Consider the following 16,910-nt stretch of genomic DNA (forward strand, 5'->3'; position numbering starts at 1 on the left):
TACACAGGCATTTTCTATTCCCCTACAAGTATTCAGCTGTCAGACATAACTGCCCAATACATTCTGATTTAGCTATTCACTCAACCACAAAAAAGACATCCATCATCTGCTCTCAAAGCTTACTATGGGTTCATTTTGTTACAGTTTAACAAATATTTTGTTCTGCATTAGCTGTAATAGTCTGTCATACCATAACTACAGCAAATAAAGACAAAATCATAATTAAAAGTCAGATGTTTTATTATGCCAGTACTTCAGGCAGGCTTTTCTTGGTCTTCAGTGTTCAGGAAATAGTCTGTCAAGAAACATTCAAAAAATACTCACTTGTAAACACTGACTTATCAGCAAAAAAGTATGTTTATCTCTGTTAACAGTTTAGTAGAGGTATCTGTCGTATAAAATGTTTAGTCAAGTATTATCATAAAAATGTGTCCAAAAATATTTGTCCTGAGTTGGCAAACAACTGAAATGGGTGGACAACAGAATGTCTGTTTCCTGTCTTCAAGCATTTCAGAAGGAAGCGTTTTCTTGATGTTTCACTGTCCGGCGCCAGGACAGGAATGAGGGAAGACTCCAAGAAGGATGAAAGATTCACTGAAGTCAAACACCTCAGCTGACTGGCCTTTTATCAACTGCAGGTTTCTCATGCAGCCATGGAATGGATCCTGAATAGTCAGACAGTTCTGTTTCACATTAGCTACAAGGAAAAAAATAACATTTTACTCACTCCTTTAGTATAAGAAACACGTTTAACTTTGGAAAATTGGTGTGACATTTACAAGTCCAATGCATGCTACTTAAATCGGCTCATATTAAAAGATGTGATACTTGAAAGACAGACTCTGCCATATTTACAAGATGATTTGTACCAACTAGCATACTAAGTAGCTTACTAGCAAGCCATAGTTACTCAAATGAGAGACTTTGGTGGCAATAAATAATGAAGGCACTTTTCTAGCTACCAGCTCTACTTAACCTATACATTTTTTGTCGCTGTTAAACACACACACACACACACACACACACACACACACACACACACACACACACACACACGCACGCACGTAAGCATACCCAGTCACTCACTACACACACAAACCACACAGCTGATTTCCAACATTAAAGTCAGAAACCAATAAAGTGCTTAACAGCTTGCAGTATCATAAAAACATTCATTAAAAATGTTAACCTGTCCCTTTATTTGGATGTCCTATAGTAAAGGCATTCTTATTTTGTTGCAGAAGCAGCTCTGTGACATGACAAACATAAAAATATAACCTTAAATTGGCAAACATTACAAGGGTATTTGAATGCAGGATGAAAAAAATTACAAATTTCTCTGTTCTTTAAAGAAATGTAAAGCTCTGGCAATAACACTGATAGTAACCTACATTACACTGAAGTCAGCTGGAATAACTGTGTCTACAAGAAAGGCAGACAACAACCTTTTGAATGCACTGGCAGGATATAATCACAGAGTTGACTTTTCCATGGAAAACATTCAAATTAAGATGTATTTACACATCCTGAGGAAAGAAAAATTAACCCCAAAGCGGTTTCCTCTAGATACATTTGAACACATTTTAGTGCAGAAGATGTGTGTTTAGACAAGTATTTGCTCTGCATGCAAAAAATACTACAAGCTAACTAATGAGCTTATTAAAAATGTAAACTTTGTGCTTTGGACTGCCCAAGGGATGTATCAGGGAAGGCAATAACGTAACACTCCAAATGTTTTAGACACCTGCATGTCAGTGCTGCACAGAGATTATAAATATTTGGCCACAATGAGTTGACGAAGCAGACAGTACAAATAGTAGGTAAGAAGAAAAGTCATCATTGGAGTTACAAATTATTCCTTACACACATTAAATGGATTCAAGGTAATACCAAAAACTATTAAACTCTGGAAACTTATTAAACTTTGTACATCAGGACATGAGTGAAAGCTGACCAATAATCTATACAGCAACCATAAAGCCTTTTTTTATATGCATCTAAAATAAACAAAACTCCTATCAAAAATGATTAGTTTAGTTGTTAACAACAAATTCACTACAGACAACAAAGAACTTTAACATATTTAGTGAAAATTTTCTTCAGATTGTAGATTTTAGTACAATATGGGACTTACAAGACTTGCGTCCATATCTAGAGCCTGACTTAAATCCAGAGGTTTCGGAAAAGTGAAAGCAAACTGTAGTAAAGTTACACACCTAATTTTGGAATACTTGTAAAAAGTAGAACCATCACCTGCAGTCACTAACATGTGTACATTCAACTAACATGGCAACAGGCCAAAGCATTGCCTACAAACAAATAAGGTGATAAATGTTGAATTACTAACTGAACACCTATAAATGTAAACACCATTAATGGGAAGTGCTTTTAATAAGCCCTTAAATGAGTTAGCTGGCTATGATCCCTACCAATGCAAGCTTACGCCAAATACTTACTGCATATCCAATCTTACTCATAGGGTTCATAGGAGTCTCAAGGCTGTTTTAGTCTAATGACTGTGTGTGTCTTACCAATACCTACCCTTGGGCTTTGGCTCCTAAGGAAGGACAGGCCAGTTAGTTCATGGGGTCACCTGGGTTACGTTTGCAGACAGACACTGAAACTCGCTCCTTAACATGCAGAGGAAGTTTATTCCAGGCCACAAGGAGAAGCTAGCTGATGAATTTATTGCTCCATCTAGTTCTTATCTGATGAAAGGTTTAGGTCTCCATTTCTAGTGTTAGTGGAGCTGTTTGACTTGCTGAGATTTTGGAGGTCAAGTATGACCGGGTCTCTAATGGTGTAGTAAGTGAGGCAAAGTTCACCTATCATGACCTTTTAAGACACAGTATAAAAATAGGGACTCCAATCTTTACTGGTAAAAAGAAGTTATGTACCTACCATAACGTTCCACGTTAGTTGTCTTCATCTCACCTTCCTTCATGCTGTTTGGGTTTGGAGCCGATCCTCAGATCCGACTCAGCCATCTTCTATAGCTCCAGAGCTGTTTACTGGCTCGAGGCTACCCCTTATCCCAGCATGCCCAGCATCAGCTACCCAGATCTCGTTTGTGATAGTGCACACTAGACATAAGTAGAGTAACCAGTTCCTAAAAACTGGTTGTCCAATACACCTAAACAAGGAAAGAGTTATAAATTACCTGGCATGTGAAGTAATAAAAGATGCTCAGCCAGTGAAAACAAAAGGGAACTCCTCACAATCCTCTAGGAAGGGGGAAGGAGGGAGGGACACAAGAAGGAAGGCAAGATGAAGACAACTAACATAGAACGTTATGGTAGGTACATAACTTCTTTATGTTAAGTTGTCCATCTCGCCTTCGTTCTTGCTGTTTGGGACAGTGTCCCTAGCACCTAAAATCTCGGGTGGCTCATTGGAACAAACTCTTCAGAACAGTAGAACCAAAGGAAGCTCTGCTCTGGAAGACCATATCTACCTTGTAATGAGAGATAAAAGTGTGAGGGTTTGCCCAAATGACAGCTGCAAAGATCGAGTCTATGTGTAACCTAGAAAAGCTACAGAGGTGGCTAATGCTCTAGTGGAATGACCTTTTGGTTTAGCTGGTAGCTCTTTATTTCGTAACTGATAAATAAAGGCAATAGAATCAGGTAACCATCTGGATAAGGTCACTTTAGAAACTGGAAGGCCTTGTTTGTTGAAAGCATAAGAAAGAAATAACTGGTCTGACTTTCTTAGTTCCTTAGTTCTATGGAGGTACAAACGCAATTGTCTGTGTACATCCAATTGGTAGAGCTTGTATTCTACCTTGTTGCTGTGATTAGGAAAGAAAACTGGGAGATCTATGGATTGATTTCAATTGTTCTCTGAGCAGACTTTAGGAATAAAGGATGGATTGGTCCTCAGAGAAACTCTGTCCTTGTGAAACACCAGGTAAGAAGGACAAACACATAGTGCTTGAAGTTCTGAGACACATCTAGCTGAAGTGATAGCAAATAGAAAAAGTGTCTTCCAAGAAAGAAATTTTAAAGAACATGATGCTGCCGGTTCAAAGGGAGGCAAAATTAAGGAAGCTAAAACTAAATTGAGATCCTTAGGAGGAGGAGGATCTCTAACTGGGGGTCTAAGAAGAGATGTTCCTTTCATAAAGGCCTTGCAGAGCTTATGAGACATTATGTTAGAATTAAACATACCGATATGAAAATTAGAAATGGCAGCTAGTTGTACTCTAATGGTAGTGGAAGCCGCACCAGACTGAAAAAGCTGTGCTAGAAATTCAAGAAATTCGTGGACTGGGGCTGAGAAAGGATCCAAATTTCTAGATTCTGCCCAGTAAGAAAACCGTTTCCATTTACTAGCATACGTTTTCCTCGTAGTAGACTTATGTGAGGAAACAATAATATCACGGACTGCTGGGGAGATATTGGAAAGCCTGGCTAAGGTTGGAAGTGGAGTAACCAAGCTGTGAGTTGGAGAGTTTGAAGGGATTGGTGCAACCGGCCTGATTGGTGAATCAGATCATCTGGAACTGGGTCCAGAAGGTGGAGGTGTAGGAACGGGAACCATATCTGTCGAGGCCAATATGGGGCAATGAGGATCATTTTGCAATCTAACGATTTTGCTTTCTGTATGAGTCTTGGAATTAGGGGAAAACGAGGAAAAGCGTAAAGGAGTCCCTGAGGCCGATCGTGGACTACAGCATCTCTGGGTATATGACCTGGAAGAGGAAGTAGGGAGAAGTAGCTGCTGCATTTGTTGCTTGAGAGGAGTGGCAAACAGGTCGCAGCAAGGCTGTTCCCATTTGCGGAAGATAAGATCCGCAACTTCCTGATTCAGAGACCACTCGTGAGGCATGAGGATAGCTCAGCTGAGCCTGTCCGCTACGACGTTGGATTTCCCAGGGATGTGCGCTGCTATCAGAAAACGCTGGGAGGAAATCGTCCATTGCCACAGTCTGAGTGCTTCTCGACACAAGGGGTAAGACCTGGTCCCACCCTGTTTGTTGAAGTACCGCACCACTGACATGTTGTCTGTTTGGATTGTAATAGTCCCGGAAGGAAGAGAGTCTTTAAGGGCTTGCAACGCTAGGAGAACCACTCTAATTTCTAGGACATTGATATGTAGATGGTACTCGTGAGGTTGCCAAGTGCCTTGGACTGTCCTGCCTAGATAATGCCCCCCCCCCACCCTATCAGGGAGTCGTCCGTGGTCACTGTGGCTACCGGAGGGGGGTTTATGAAAGGTCTGCCCTGAATTACTAGTGGGGAGACCATCCACCAAGAAAGGTGCCTTTTGCATGTTTCTGTGATCAGGATCATGAGAGACATGGGTAGTTCCTGGAAAGACCACTGCATGAAAAGATGCCACTGAAGGATTCACATGTGGAAACACGCTAATAGGACAAGAAGAATGGCAGCTGCCATGAAGCCTAGAGCTTGGAGGACATGTCTGACTTGAACCCTTTTGCTCTGCATTAGAATTAACACTTGTTGACAAATAGTGGAAACTCTTTCCTGTGGTAATCTGGCAAACATTTCTTTTGTGTCTAATTCTGCTCCTATGTATGTGATAGACTGACAGGGCAACAAGGCAGATTTTTCAAAATTTACTGTAATGCCTAGTTGAGTGCATGATGTGATTGTATAATCCCGTGCCTCTAAGAGTTGATGCCTGGTGGTAGCAGTCAGGAGCCAGTTGTCTAGATAGAGAAACACCTGGAATCCTTGACGCCTCAGGTGAGCCGTGACTACTGCCATACACTTGGTGAACACCCTGGGGGCTGAGATGAGACCAAAGGGCAGAGCTCTGAACTGTTATTGACTGGCCCCTACCCGGAAGCGAAAAAATCTCCGGGAGCATCTGTCCATCTTGATATGGTAGTACGAGTCCTGAAGATCTATCGAGCACATCCAATTGTCCTGACCCAGAAAAGGGGAAATGGACTGCAGTGTCACCATCCGGAACTTTTCTTTTTGTACACATTTGTTCAATCTGCTGAGATCCAAAATTGGTCTCCAGTCCCCTGTCTTTTTTGGTACTAAAAAGAATCTTGAGTAAGTTCCGGATCCTAGTTGATCTGCGGGGACTTCTTGAATGGCTCTTTTTTCTAGCAGTCTTGAAACTTCTGTGACTGTTTGATCCCTTAGATTGGATGGGACATCTGGGATGGGCTTTTTTGATTCTATGGGGGATTGATGGAAGGGAATTTTGTAACCTCTGGATATGATGGATAGTACCCATCTGTCTCTTGTTATATTTTGCCAGGTTTTTGGATACAGTGAAAGTCTTCCCCCGACTGCCTCCAGAGGTGAGCAGTCAGGCAACCCTTCAGGGATGCTGGAAGGGTTTGGCAGAGAAGCTTTCTCTGTCACCCTGATTTTGAGGACCCCTCTGCCACGAGGGCGGCGTCTGTTATTGTTGTTTCCCCCTCTGCCCCTGGGGGACAAAATTACCACGTGTGTCAGGCAAGGGTCCCTGGGATTTTCGGAACTACATCTTTCCGCAATTCTGACCCTTGGGATAAGGTCTGGAAGGAGTGGAAAAATGGACTCCCACGGCAGAGAGAGTCTTGCCTTCCTGCTCACACCTGTTCAACGTGTCTTTCACCTGAGGCCCAAAGAGAAAGGAGCCATCAAAGGAAGTATTGGTGAAGGACGCTTGAAAGGGCTCCGCAAACTGACACAGCCACATCCAAGCATGTCTCCTGAGAGCCACACCTGTCCCTGCGGCTCTGCTTGCTCCATCGGTTGCATAGGAAATCAGCCTCATGGAGGAGTTGACTATGGAATTAGGAGTTGCAAGCTGAGAAGCTACCTTGGCTGGTGCTCCCTCAGCTGTAGGATCTTGAAGGGTATCTCCAAGCTCTTTCAGGAGATCCCTTTGAAGACGTGTAAAATGGCATTGATAGTTCAGGGACCTCATTGAAAAGGTCGCTGAAGCAAACATTCGCTTTCCATATCTGTCCATCGTCCGAGACTCTTTGTTCGGAGGATGAACAGATGAAGAGGTTTCTGCTAACTCTTTCTTGGTGGCTGCTGCCACCACCATGGCATCAACGGGCACACCTTTGGAGAGGAATTGCTTGTCCTGAGGGGGCTGTAATAAATTTGTTTGGTCTCCTCAGAGTAGGTTCCACAGAATGTGTAGCTGACCAAGCCTTTCGAGCCACTACAGACATGAGTGGATCGAAAGGAGGAGATACCCAGGAGGTGGAAGGTCAGGAACCGAATGCGTCCAGGTATACAGACTCGTCCTCAGTAGGGGCTAAGGAAGTCCAGTCCCTCCTCTGTCTAAGCATTTCGAGGATGTCCGAAAAGAAAACATCTTCAGAGGGGGACCTTGGGGACCCTTCCAATTCATCCATGTCTGTATCTGAAGTGACAGACTCAGGGGAGTCTATGTGCTTCCTCTTGCACTTCTTCTACCGGGGAGGCTCTTCCGAGTGACCAGGGGAGGCTTCGGAAGAAGAGGGATCATCCAATGGGGTGACCTGGGGCATAGGTTCCTACACTTGGAGTCTGGAGGAGGAGTAGAGGTCGGAACAGACACCATGGGGGTAGTAGCCGATGGAGCTGGCAGTAGAGCTGATTTGGGGGACAGCACACTCCGCATGACTTTGAAGGCGTCCCGAACTCTCAACAGAGAAAGCTCCAGCACCGAAGAAACAGGAGTCTTTCCCTGCGTTGAGGGTGACGGCTCTGAAGCCGATGTTGGAAACGAGCTCACCTGCGTCGAAGCTCCGATGGGGAGAAAGTACAGTTTTGTACCTACCATAAATGTAGATGTCCGATAGGTATGCACCTGCAGTCATCACATATGGGATGTCCTGCCTCAGGCAGCCCTTCGGTCGGCCGGATTCCAAAGTCTGGGTCCGGCGTTGGCTGATGTCACCCTTTCCCCGACGTCATAGCGCCTGGGGTATATAAGCGTCAGCCGACGCCATCTTCCTCAGTTTTTCTTGCCCCAGATGCCAGGTGCCCTCTAAGGAAGGCTAAATTTGGAGAAATGTAATAAATTCCAAACATGCACAGACAATTAGATAAATATATGTATATATATAAAACAAATACACCATAATAGATAACCCCAGCTAGCTATGAGAGGGATAAGTACCCAAGAAATACCACAGAGGGGAAGGAGGGAGGGAAACCTGACTGCAGATGCATACCTATCGGACATCTACATTTATGGTAGGTACAAAAAGTACAGTTTTGTACCTACCATAAATGTAGATGTCCGAACTGGATAGCATCTGCAGTCATAACAAATGGGTTGTCCTGTCGTCAGGCAGCCCTTCGGTCGGCCGGATTCCAAAGTCTGGGTCCGGCTTCGGCTGATGTCGCACTTCACCCGACGTCATCTCTGCTGGTCTTCGGGTATAAAGGCATCAGCCGACGCCATTTTCCTCAGTGTTTCTTGCCCCAGATGCCAGTTGCCCTCTTGGAAAGCTAAATTTTGGATAAATGCCAATGTTTCCAAAAAAGTAGAAGGCAAACACAAAAATAAGCAAGTATGTACATATATACAAACAAATACACCATAAGAGACTCCCCCCAGCTAGCTATTAGGAGGGTAAATACCCTAGGAATACCACAGAGGGGAAGGAGGGTGGGTAATCCTGACTGCAGATGCTATCCAGTTCGGACATCTACATTTATGGTAGGTACAAAACTGTACTATGTCCTTCATGGATGCATCTGCAGTCATAACAAATGGGTAGAATACCATAGCCAAACTAGGGGTGGAGGAAGAAAAATTATGGTGTAGTTAGGATCCCTTGCAGTACAGCAGTGGCAAACCCTGCTCGGGATCTAGAGTATAGAGGTAAATTATAATGCTTGGCAAATGTATGCACGGAGGTCCAAGTAGCCGCCTCAATAATGTCCTTGGTTGCCACTCCTCGTAAGAAAGCTGTGGTAGTGGCTGTAGCCCTTGTAGAATGAGGTCTTATGTTCTGTGGAATTGGTTTTCCATGGTAGGAGTAACAGAATCTTATGCAATTTCCTATCCATTTGGAGATTGTCTGTTTGGAAATTGCTTTTCCTTCCCTTCCTGTTGCATAGGCTACTAAAAGCTGGTCAGTTTTCTGTTACCTTTGGTTCTGTCCAGGTAGTAGCGTAACTGCCTATGTACATCCAAGGTATGCAGCAGTCTTTCCCCCCTGTTCTGTGGATTGGGAAAGAAGGTAGGTAGGTGGATTGCCTGGTTTAAAGACACTCTGGATACCACCTTAGGCATAAATGTAAGATTAGTTCTCATGGACACCCTATCTTGATGGAAGATTAGGAAGGGTTGCACTGCCATTAAGGCCTGTAGTTCGAAACTCTCCTTGCTGAAGTAATTGCCAGTAGGAAAGCAGTTTTCCATGATAGGTGTTGCAGATCTGCTGTTGCTGCTGGTTCAAACGGAGGGAGTGTCAACTTTTCTAGCACAAAGTTCAAGTCCCATGCTGGTAATGGTGGTTTCCTAGGAGGTTTTACATTCTTGATCCCTCTGAGGAACTGCCTGAGTAGAGGATGGGAAAAGACAGGTGGATCGAAGCTGTATTCTGCTGATATAGCTGATGCATGTATCTTGATGGAGGAATAGGACAGGCCTGTATGTAGAAGCTCTGCCAAGTACTCCAGGATGTTAGCAATATCTATGTTCGACACATCTTTTCCTCTTTCAGTACTCCAAATGACAAACCTTTTCCATTTTCCTGCATAGTTCCTTCTTGTTGAGGGTCTGCGGGCTTCAAGGATAATGTCTTTAACCCTTTGGGATAGGTCTGGGTTAGTTGCTGCTATGTGATGTTCCAGGCAGTCAGTTGCAAGGTTTTTAGGTTTGGATGCATGATGTTGTAGTTGTTCTGAGTTAACATCAGAGGCATCAGGGGTATTGGCCACATTCTCCCCCGAGACATGCTCCTCAGCAATGGGTACCAGTGTTGTCTTGGCCAATTCGGAGCTAACAGGATTATCCTTGGACGTTCCTCTTTGATTTTCAGTAGTACCTTGTGCATCAAGGGAAGAGGTGGAAATGCATATGCTGTCAGGCCTTTCCAACTGAAGGATAGAGAGTCCACCTTCCATGCAAGTGGGTGGTATATCCTTGTGCAGAATTTTTTGAGCTGGTGATTGAGTGGGGATGCGAATAGGTCTATTTGTGGCATTCCCCATTTCTTTGTGATGGCCTTGAAGATGTCCGGGTGTAGCATCCATTCGTGAGCAACCGAGGTGGTTCTGCTTAACATGTCTGCTAGGGTGTTCTCTTTTCCCAGCACAAATATTGCCTGTAACTGGATGTTGTAGCTCAGAGCCAGATTCCAAAGGTCCAGAGTCATTCTGCATAGGGGGTATGAATGAGTGCCTCCCTGTTTGTTGATGTACCACATGACTGTGGTGTTGTCTGTCCTTATCATTAAATGACCTTCTTTGAGGAATGGTCTGAATTTCTGGATTGCTAGTTTTACTGCCAGTATTTCTTTTTGGTTTATGTGCAGGTGCAGCTGGTCTTGAGTCCACAATCCTTGTATGCATTTGTCCAACATATGCGCCCCCCAGCCTAGGTCTGAGGCGTCCGTTGTGATGGTTTGGCTTGCTTGAAAGTTGTGGAAGGGTAAGCCTGGGTTTGACTGGCATGCTTGAGCCCACCATAGGAACTCCTGTTTTAGGCATGGGATTAGTGGGATTTCGGTTTCTAAGCTGTGCCTGTGTTGAGACCATAAATTCTTTAGGTACCACTGTAGCTTTCTCATATGCAGTCTGGCATGTGGGACCAAGATTATGCATGATGCCATGAAGCCCAAGGCCTGCAGAACTTTTCTTGCTGTTAGTTTGTTCTGCTTTGTTAATGCCAAGAAGTAAAGAGGGAGTTCTTTTTGTTTTTCTGCAGTTAGGAATGCCATTTGTTTTACTGTGTCCAATTCCGCACCCAAGAATGTTCTTGTTTGGGATGGTATCAGCCTTGACTTTTGTAAATTGACTGTGTATCCCAGGGCTTGTAGTAAGCAAATGACCCTTTGTAAATCTGTTGTCAGCTTGCTTTTGTTGTCCGCTTGTAACAGGCAGTTCGTCCAGGTATGGATAAATTTGGATTCCCTGTAGTCTGCAGTGAGCGATTACTGATGCCAGGCATTTTGTGAATACTCTGGGGGCAGTAGATAAGCCAAAGGGCAAAGCTGAGAATTGATAATGCTCTGATCCTGCAAGAAATCTGAGGTATCTTCTGCAATTTGGTCGTATGGGGACGTGCAGGTATGCCTCCTTGAGATCTAGAGTTACCAGCCAACACTCCTTGCCCAGCATGGGAAGAAGTTGCTGTAGGGTCAGCATTTTGAATTTTGGGACAATGATGTATGTGTTTAAGACGGACAGGTCGAGAATAGGTCTCCAACTTTTCTCTTTTCTTGGTACTAGGAAGAGTCTGGAGTAGAATCCTTTGCCCTCTTCTGTTATTGGTACTCTTTCCACAGCTCTCATCTTTGCTAATTCCTCTATCTGCTGTAGAGCTTCTGTTTTTTGATTTGGAGGTAGGTTTGGCATTCCTCTTTTTACTGGTAAGGTGTGAAAGTGGAACCTGTAGCCTTGGTCTATGGTTTGCAAAATCCACTTGTCTCTTGTGATATAGTGCCAATTTTTCGAAAATAAGGCTAACTTTCTGCCTAAAGGTGCTGCTATTTGGTCCCTGGTAGGCGGTGTCAGAGCCAAGTCACTGTGATTGTCCTGTTGCAGTGGCAGTGGTTGTGTCTGTGCCTCGGTTATTGCCTTGCCACTGTCGTCCTCTGTAGGCACCTCCTCTGGATTGATTTCTGTCTCTAGAGCGTCTATTCCTGCCTCTTTGGGATTTTGAGGAGTCTGGAAAGGACCAATTTTTGGCAGGCCAGTTCCTGCTAAACCTTGGGGGCTGAACCTGTAAGAAATCTTTAACTGTTTGTACAGATTTTGCCTTCTCTTCCATTTTCTTCATTACTTGCTGAGCAGGTGTACCAAATAGACTGGCCTTATCCATAGGAGCATCTAACAGCTTTGCTTTAACATGATCCGGTAAGACCTGTTCTTTCAACCATGCATGCCTTCTTATCACTGTGCCAGTCATGGCTGATCTAAATGAAGCCTCCAGTGCATCACAGCCACATTTTAAAGAATGGTTACTAACCTGTTGGATGTTATTCACCATTTCTAATACATATTTCTTATCTAAGGAGTCATCAGAGGACAGCTTTTTCGTTAACTGATCAAGCATAAACTCTTGGTATTGGATCATATGAAACTGACAGTTTAAAGCTCTAGCTGAGAGAGTAGCAGAGGTGTAAACTTTTTTCCCATCTCTCTAAGGACCTGGATTCACTTTCAGAAGGAATAGGGTTTTGCTGAGGTCGAGGCTACTGCCTTAGGCCCCTGGGATATAGTTTCAGGATCTGCAAGTGGGGCCTTGTATAGGTGGTGATGAGTGTCTGGCACCCTGTAAAATCTATCTGGTTTGGCAGGGGCTGGAGGTAAAGAATCAGGAGCAGTGCAAACATCATTAAATGCATCATCCACAACAGGCAGTACAGGAGGTATAGCTAAGGGCCTATGTTGTGGTAAGTGCAGAAATGTCCTAAGCCTTTTCTGGAATCTGAGAAATCTTGTCCCTGCCATTGGAATTGTTCTCTCATGGCATGTAAGGTTTCCCCAAAGGAAAATTCCTCTGGTGGAGAGGCAGCTGGAATGGATTCTTCAGCATCGGAATCTTCATAAGTAGAAAAAGGAGCCTCTGGCTGGTCTGTAATGTCTGAGTCATCCACAGAATCATCAGAGGACACTGGCTCGGGGGGCTCTGCTCTAGGTCTCTTTTCTGGGGGCTGAGAGGCCCTGTCTGGGTGAGATTGGGATCCCCTAATTAAGAATATTAAATCCTCTGCCAGAGTAAGCATTTGTGAACTTGAAGTGGGCCTGTGTGAGGGGGGCTTAACAGGCACTGATTTAACAGATTTGGCTGCTTTAGCCCTGGCAAAGGCCTTAATAGACATGGCTGCAGGAGTGGAAATCTTTATGAGGTATTTGTTTCCCACAAGTTAAACAGCTATTGACTTTTTCTGACATCGGCTGAGGCAAGAAAGAGTCCCCAACGGGGTACTTAGCTTTTTAGAAGTCTTCGAAGTAGTATTCGGTAGTAGTAATCTCTGGATCTGACCGACCGGCACTTGCGAACAGCTTCTGCTTGCGCCACGGCAAGAAAGACTGAGGAAAATGGCGTCGGCTGATGCCTTTATACCCGAAGACCAGCAGAGATGACGTCGGGTGAAGTGCGACATCAGCCGAAGCCGGACCCAGACTTTGGAATCCGGCCGACCGAAGGGCTGCCTGACGACAGGACAACCCATTTGTTATGACTGCAGATGCATCCATGAAGGACATCTGTATTATGTCCTTCAAGGATGCATCTGCAGTCATCACATATGGGTAGAATACCATAGCCAATCTGGGGGTGGAGGATCTATGTAAATGATGGTGTAGCTAAAATGCCTTGCAGAACTGCCGTAGCAAAGCCTGCTCTGGATCTGGAATATAAAGGTAAATTATAGTGCTTGGAAAATGTATGCCCGGAGCTCCATGTAGCAGCTTCTAAAATGTCCTTGGTAGCCACCCCTCTTAAGAAGGCTGTGGAGGTGGCTGTAGCTCTGGTGGAATGAGGTCTAATGTTAGCTGGCACAGTCTTTCCATGAAAGGAGTAACAAAAACGAATGCAATTCCCTATCCATTTTGAAATTGTCTGTTTGGAAATTGCTTTTCCTTGTGCACCAGCAACATATGCTACAAACAGCTGGTCAGTTTTTCTGTAACTTTTAGTTCTGTCCAAGTAGTAGCGCAACTGCCTGTGTATGTCCAGGGTGTGCAGAAGTTTTTCCCCTTTGTTTTGTGGATTTGAAAAGAAGGTAGGCAGGTGAATAGCTTGGTTTAATGAGACCCTGGATACCACCTTTGGCATAAATGAAGGATTGGTTCTCAATGAAACTCTGTCCTGATGAAAAATAAGGAATGGCTGTACTGCCATGAGGGCCTGTAACTCAGATACTCTTCTTGCTGAGGTTATGGCCAGAAGGAAGGCAGTCTTCCAAGACAGGAACTGTGGTTCTGCAGATGCTGCTGGTTCAAAGGGAGGTAGTGTTAGTTTTTCCAACACGAAGTTAAGGTCCCAAGTAGGCACTGGTGGTTTCCTTGGAGGATTGATGTTTTTAATTCCTCTTAGAAACTGCCTTAGGAGAGGATGAGAGAAGACAGGTGGATCAGTATTGTACTCTGCTGAAATTGCTGAAGCATGAATTTTAATGGAAGAGTAAGACAGGCCATTGTGGAGCATTTCTGCCAAGTATTCCAGAATATGTGCCATGTTCATCACTGTCGCATCTAGGCCCTTTGCGGTGTTCCAAGTGTGAATATGCCTTCCTTGTGGAAGGCCGGCGAGCTTCCATGATGATATCCTTCACTCTCTTGGATAGCTTATCCTGTGGAGGAATCAAGGTATTTTCCAGGCTGTTAGTTGCAAGGTTTTCAGGTTGGAATGCAGAGTTTTGTAATTGTGTTGTGTCAGGAGAAGTGGCCATAGTGGAAGAGGCCATGGTTTCGTGCGTGACATGCTCTTTAACAGTGGGTACCAGTGCTGTCTTGGCCAGTCCGGAGCTATCAGAATCACTTTTGGCTGCTCTGTCCTGATCTTCAGTAAGACCTTGGTCATTAATGGAAGAGGTGGAAAGGCATACACTGTTAAAGTTCTCCAGCTGAAAGAAAGGGTGTCCACTTTCCATGCTTGTGGGTGGTATGTCCTTGAGCAGAATTTCTTCAGCTGATGATTGTGGGGGGAGGCAAAGAGATCTATGTCCGGCCTCCCCCATAATTGTGTTATCTGAAGGAAGATGTCTGGGTGCAGCATCCATTCATGTGCATCCATGATGTTTCTGCTTAAGCTGCCCGCCAGTATATTGTCCTTTCCTGGCACGAACTGGGATTGTAGCTCTATATTGATTTTCAAGGAAAGTTCCCATAGATTCATTGCCAGTCTGCAAAGAGGGTAAGAATGGGTGCCCCCTTGCTTGTTTATGTACCACATGACTGTGGTGTTGTCTGTCGTTATTAGCAGGTGGCCTTGATGCAGAAAGAGTTTGAAGGCCTCGATTGCATGTATCACTGCCAGCATTTCCTTTTGGTTTATGTGCATGCGTAGCTCTTTTTGTGACCATAGTCCTTGAATGCATCTGCCCTCCATGTGCGCTCCCCATCCGTGGTCTGAAGCGTCCATTGTAATGGTTTGGCTGGCTATTGGTTTGCTGAAGGGCAGACGCCTGTTTGACTGGCTTGCTTGAGCCCACCACAGAAATTCCTTTTGAAGGCATGGAATGAGTGGTATCAAAGTTTCCAAGCTGTGTCTGTGCTGAGACCATACACTCCTTAGGTACCATTGTAGTTTCCTCATATGCAGCCTTGCTTGTGGAATCAGTAGAATGCAAGAAGCCATGTAACCCAGGGCCTGCAGGATTTTCCTTGCAGTCAGCTGAGTTTGTCTTGACAGATTTTTGAAGTAATCCGGTAGTTGACTTTGTTTTTCTTCTGTGAGGAAAGCCATTTGGGTGGTTGTGTCTAGATTTGCACCCAGAAAAGTTATTCTTTGGGATGGAACAAGTCTTGACTTGTGAATGTTGACTGTATATCCCAAGGCCTGAAGTAGGTGAATGGCATAATTCAAGTGTTTTACCAAAGTTTGTTGGCTGTCCGCTTGTATAAGGCAGTCGTCCAGATATGGGTATATTTGAATCCCCTGAAGTCTGCAGTGTGCAATTACTGATGCCAGGCATTTCGTGAATACTCTGGGCGCAGTAGATAAGCCAAAGGGCAATGCTGAGAATTGATAATGCCCTGAACCTGCAAGAAATCTGAGGTGTCTTCTGCAACTTTGTCTGATAGGGACATGCAGGTATGCCTCCTTGAGGTCCAGAGTTACCAGCCAAGACCCCTTGCCCAGCATGGGAAGGAGTTGCTGTAGAGTCAGCATTTTGAATTTTGGCACAATGAGATAAGTATTCAGTGCGGACAAGTCGAGAATAGGCCTCCATTGCTTTTCTTTTCTTGGAACAAGGAATAGTCTGGAATAAAATCCTTGGCCTTGTTCTGAGAGAGGAACCTTTTCTATAGCTTTCATTTGCATTAAGTTGGAGATTTGTTTCAAAGCCTCTGCCCTTTGATTCGGTGGCAGGTCTGGCATGCCTTTTCTTTTTGGTAATGTGTGAAAATGGAACCTGTATCCTTTGTCTATTATTTGTAGTGTCCATTTGTCCCTTGTAATACTGTGCCAGTTTTCTGAATAGAAAGAAAGCTTTCCGCCCAAAGGTGCTTCCAATTGAGCCCTGGTTGGCGGTGTCAAAGTAAAGTCATTGAGTCTGTCCTTGTGCAGCAGTTGTAGGTCCTGCACTACCTCTCTGGTTGGGAGGCTGGCATTGACAGCCTCTGTAGGGGCCTCTAGCTTGCCCTCTACCTCTGGCACGCCTGTTCTTGCCTCTCTGAAATCTCTCTGTGTCTGGAAAGGACCAATTCTTGGAAGGCCAATTTCTGCTGAATCTTGGTGGTTGGACTTGGAGAAAATCTTTGACTGTTTGCGCAGATTTTGCTTTTTCTTCAAATTTCTTTAAGACCTCCTGAGCAGTGGAGCCAAATAACTTTTGCTTTTCCAGTGGAGCATCCAGAAGCTTTGCTTTAACATGGTCTGGCAGAGATTGTTCCTTCAGCCAAGCATGCCTACGTATGACTGCACCTGTCATAGCTGACCTACATGAAGCTTCCAATGGATCATAACCACACTGCAAGAAATGGTTGCTAACCTGCTGTGAGTTATGTACCAGATCCTGAAGCGATTTGCGCTCTAGGGGCTCAGGTGAAGACAGTTTTTTATGCAATCCATCCAACAAATACTCTTGGTAC

General features: G+C 44.4%; 1 protein-coding gene across 1 annotated transcript in view; it reads right to left on the reverse strand.

The window, feature by feature from the left end:
- Window positions 1-222: 222 nt before the first annotated feature.
- Window positions 223-16,910, reverse strand: part of LAMA1 (laminin subunit alpha 1) — a 3,417,884-nt gene continuing 3,401,196 nt past the window's right edge. The window contains exon 56 of the mRNA XM_044066516.1: window positions 223-697. Within this exon, the coding sequence (XP_043922451.1) occupies window positions 537-697 (161 nt within the window). The 3' untranslated portion in view covers window positions 223-536. The remainder of the gene's footprint in view (window positions 698-16,910) is intronic.

This window comes from Protopterus annectens, chromosome 3.part1 (genome assembly GCF_019279795.1).
Source record: "Protopterus annectens isolate FY-2018-M chromosome 3.part1, PAN1.0, whole genome shotgun sequence".
Classification (NCBI taxonomy): Eukaryota; Metazoa; Chordata; order Ceratodontiformes; family Protopteridae; genus Protopterus; species Protopterus annectens.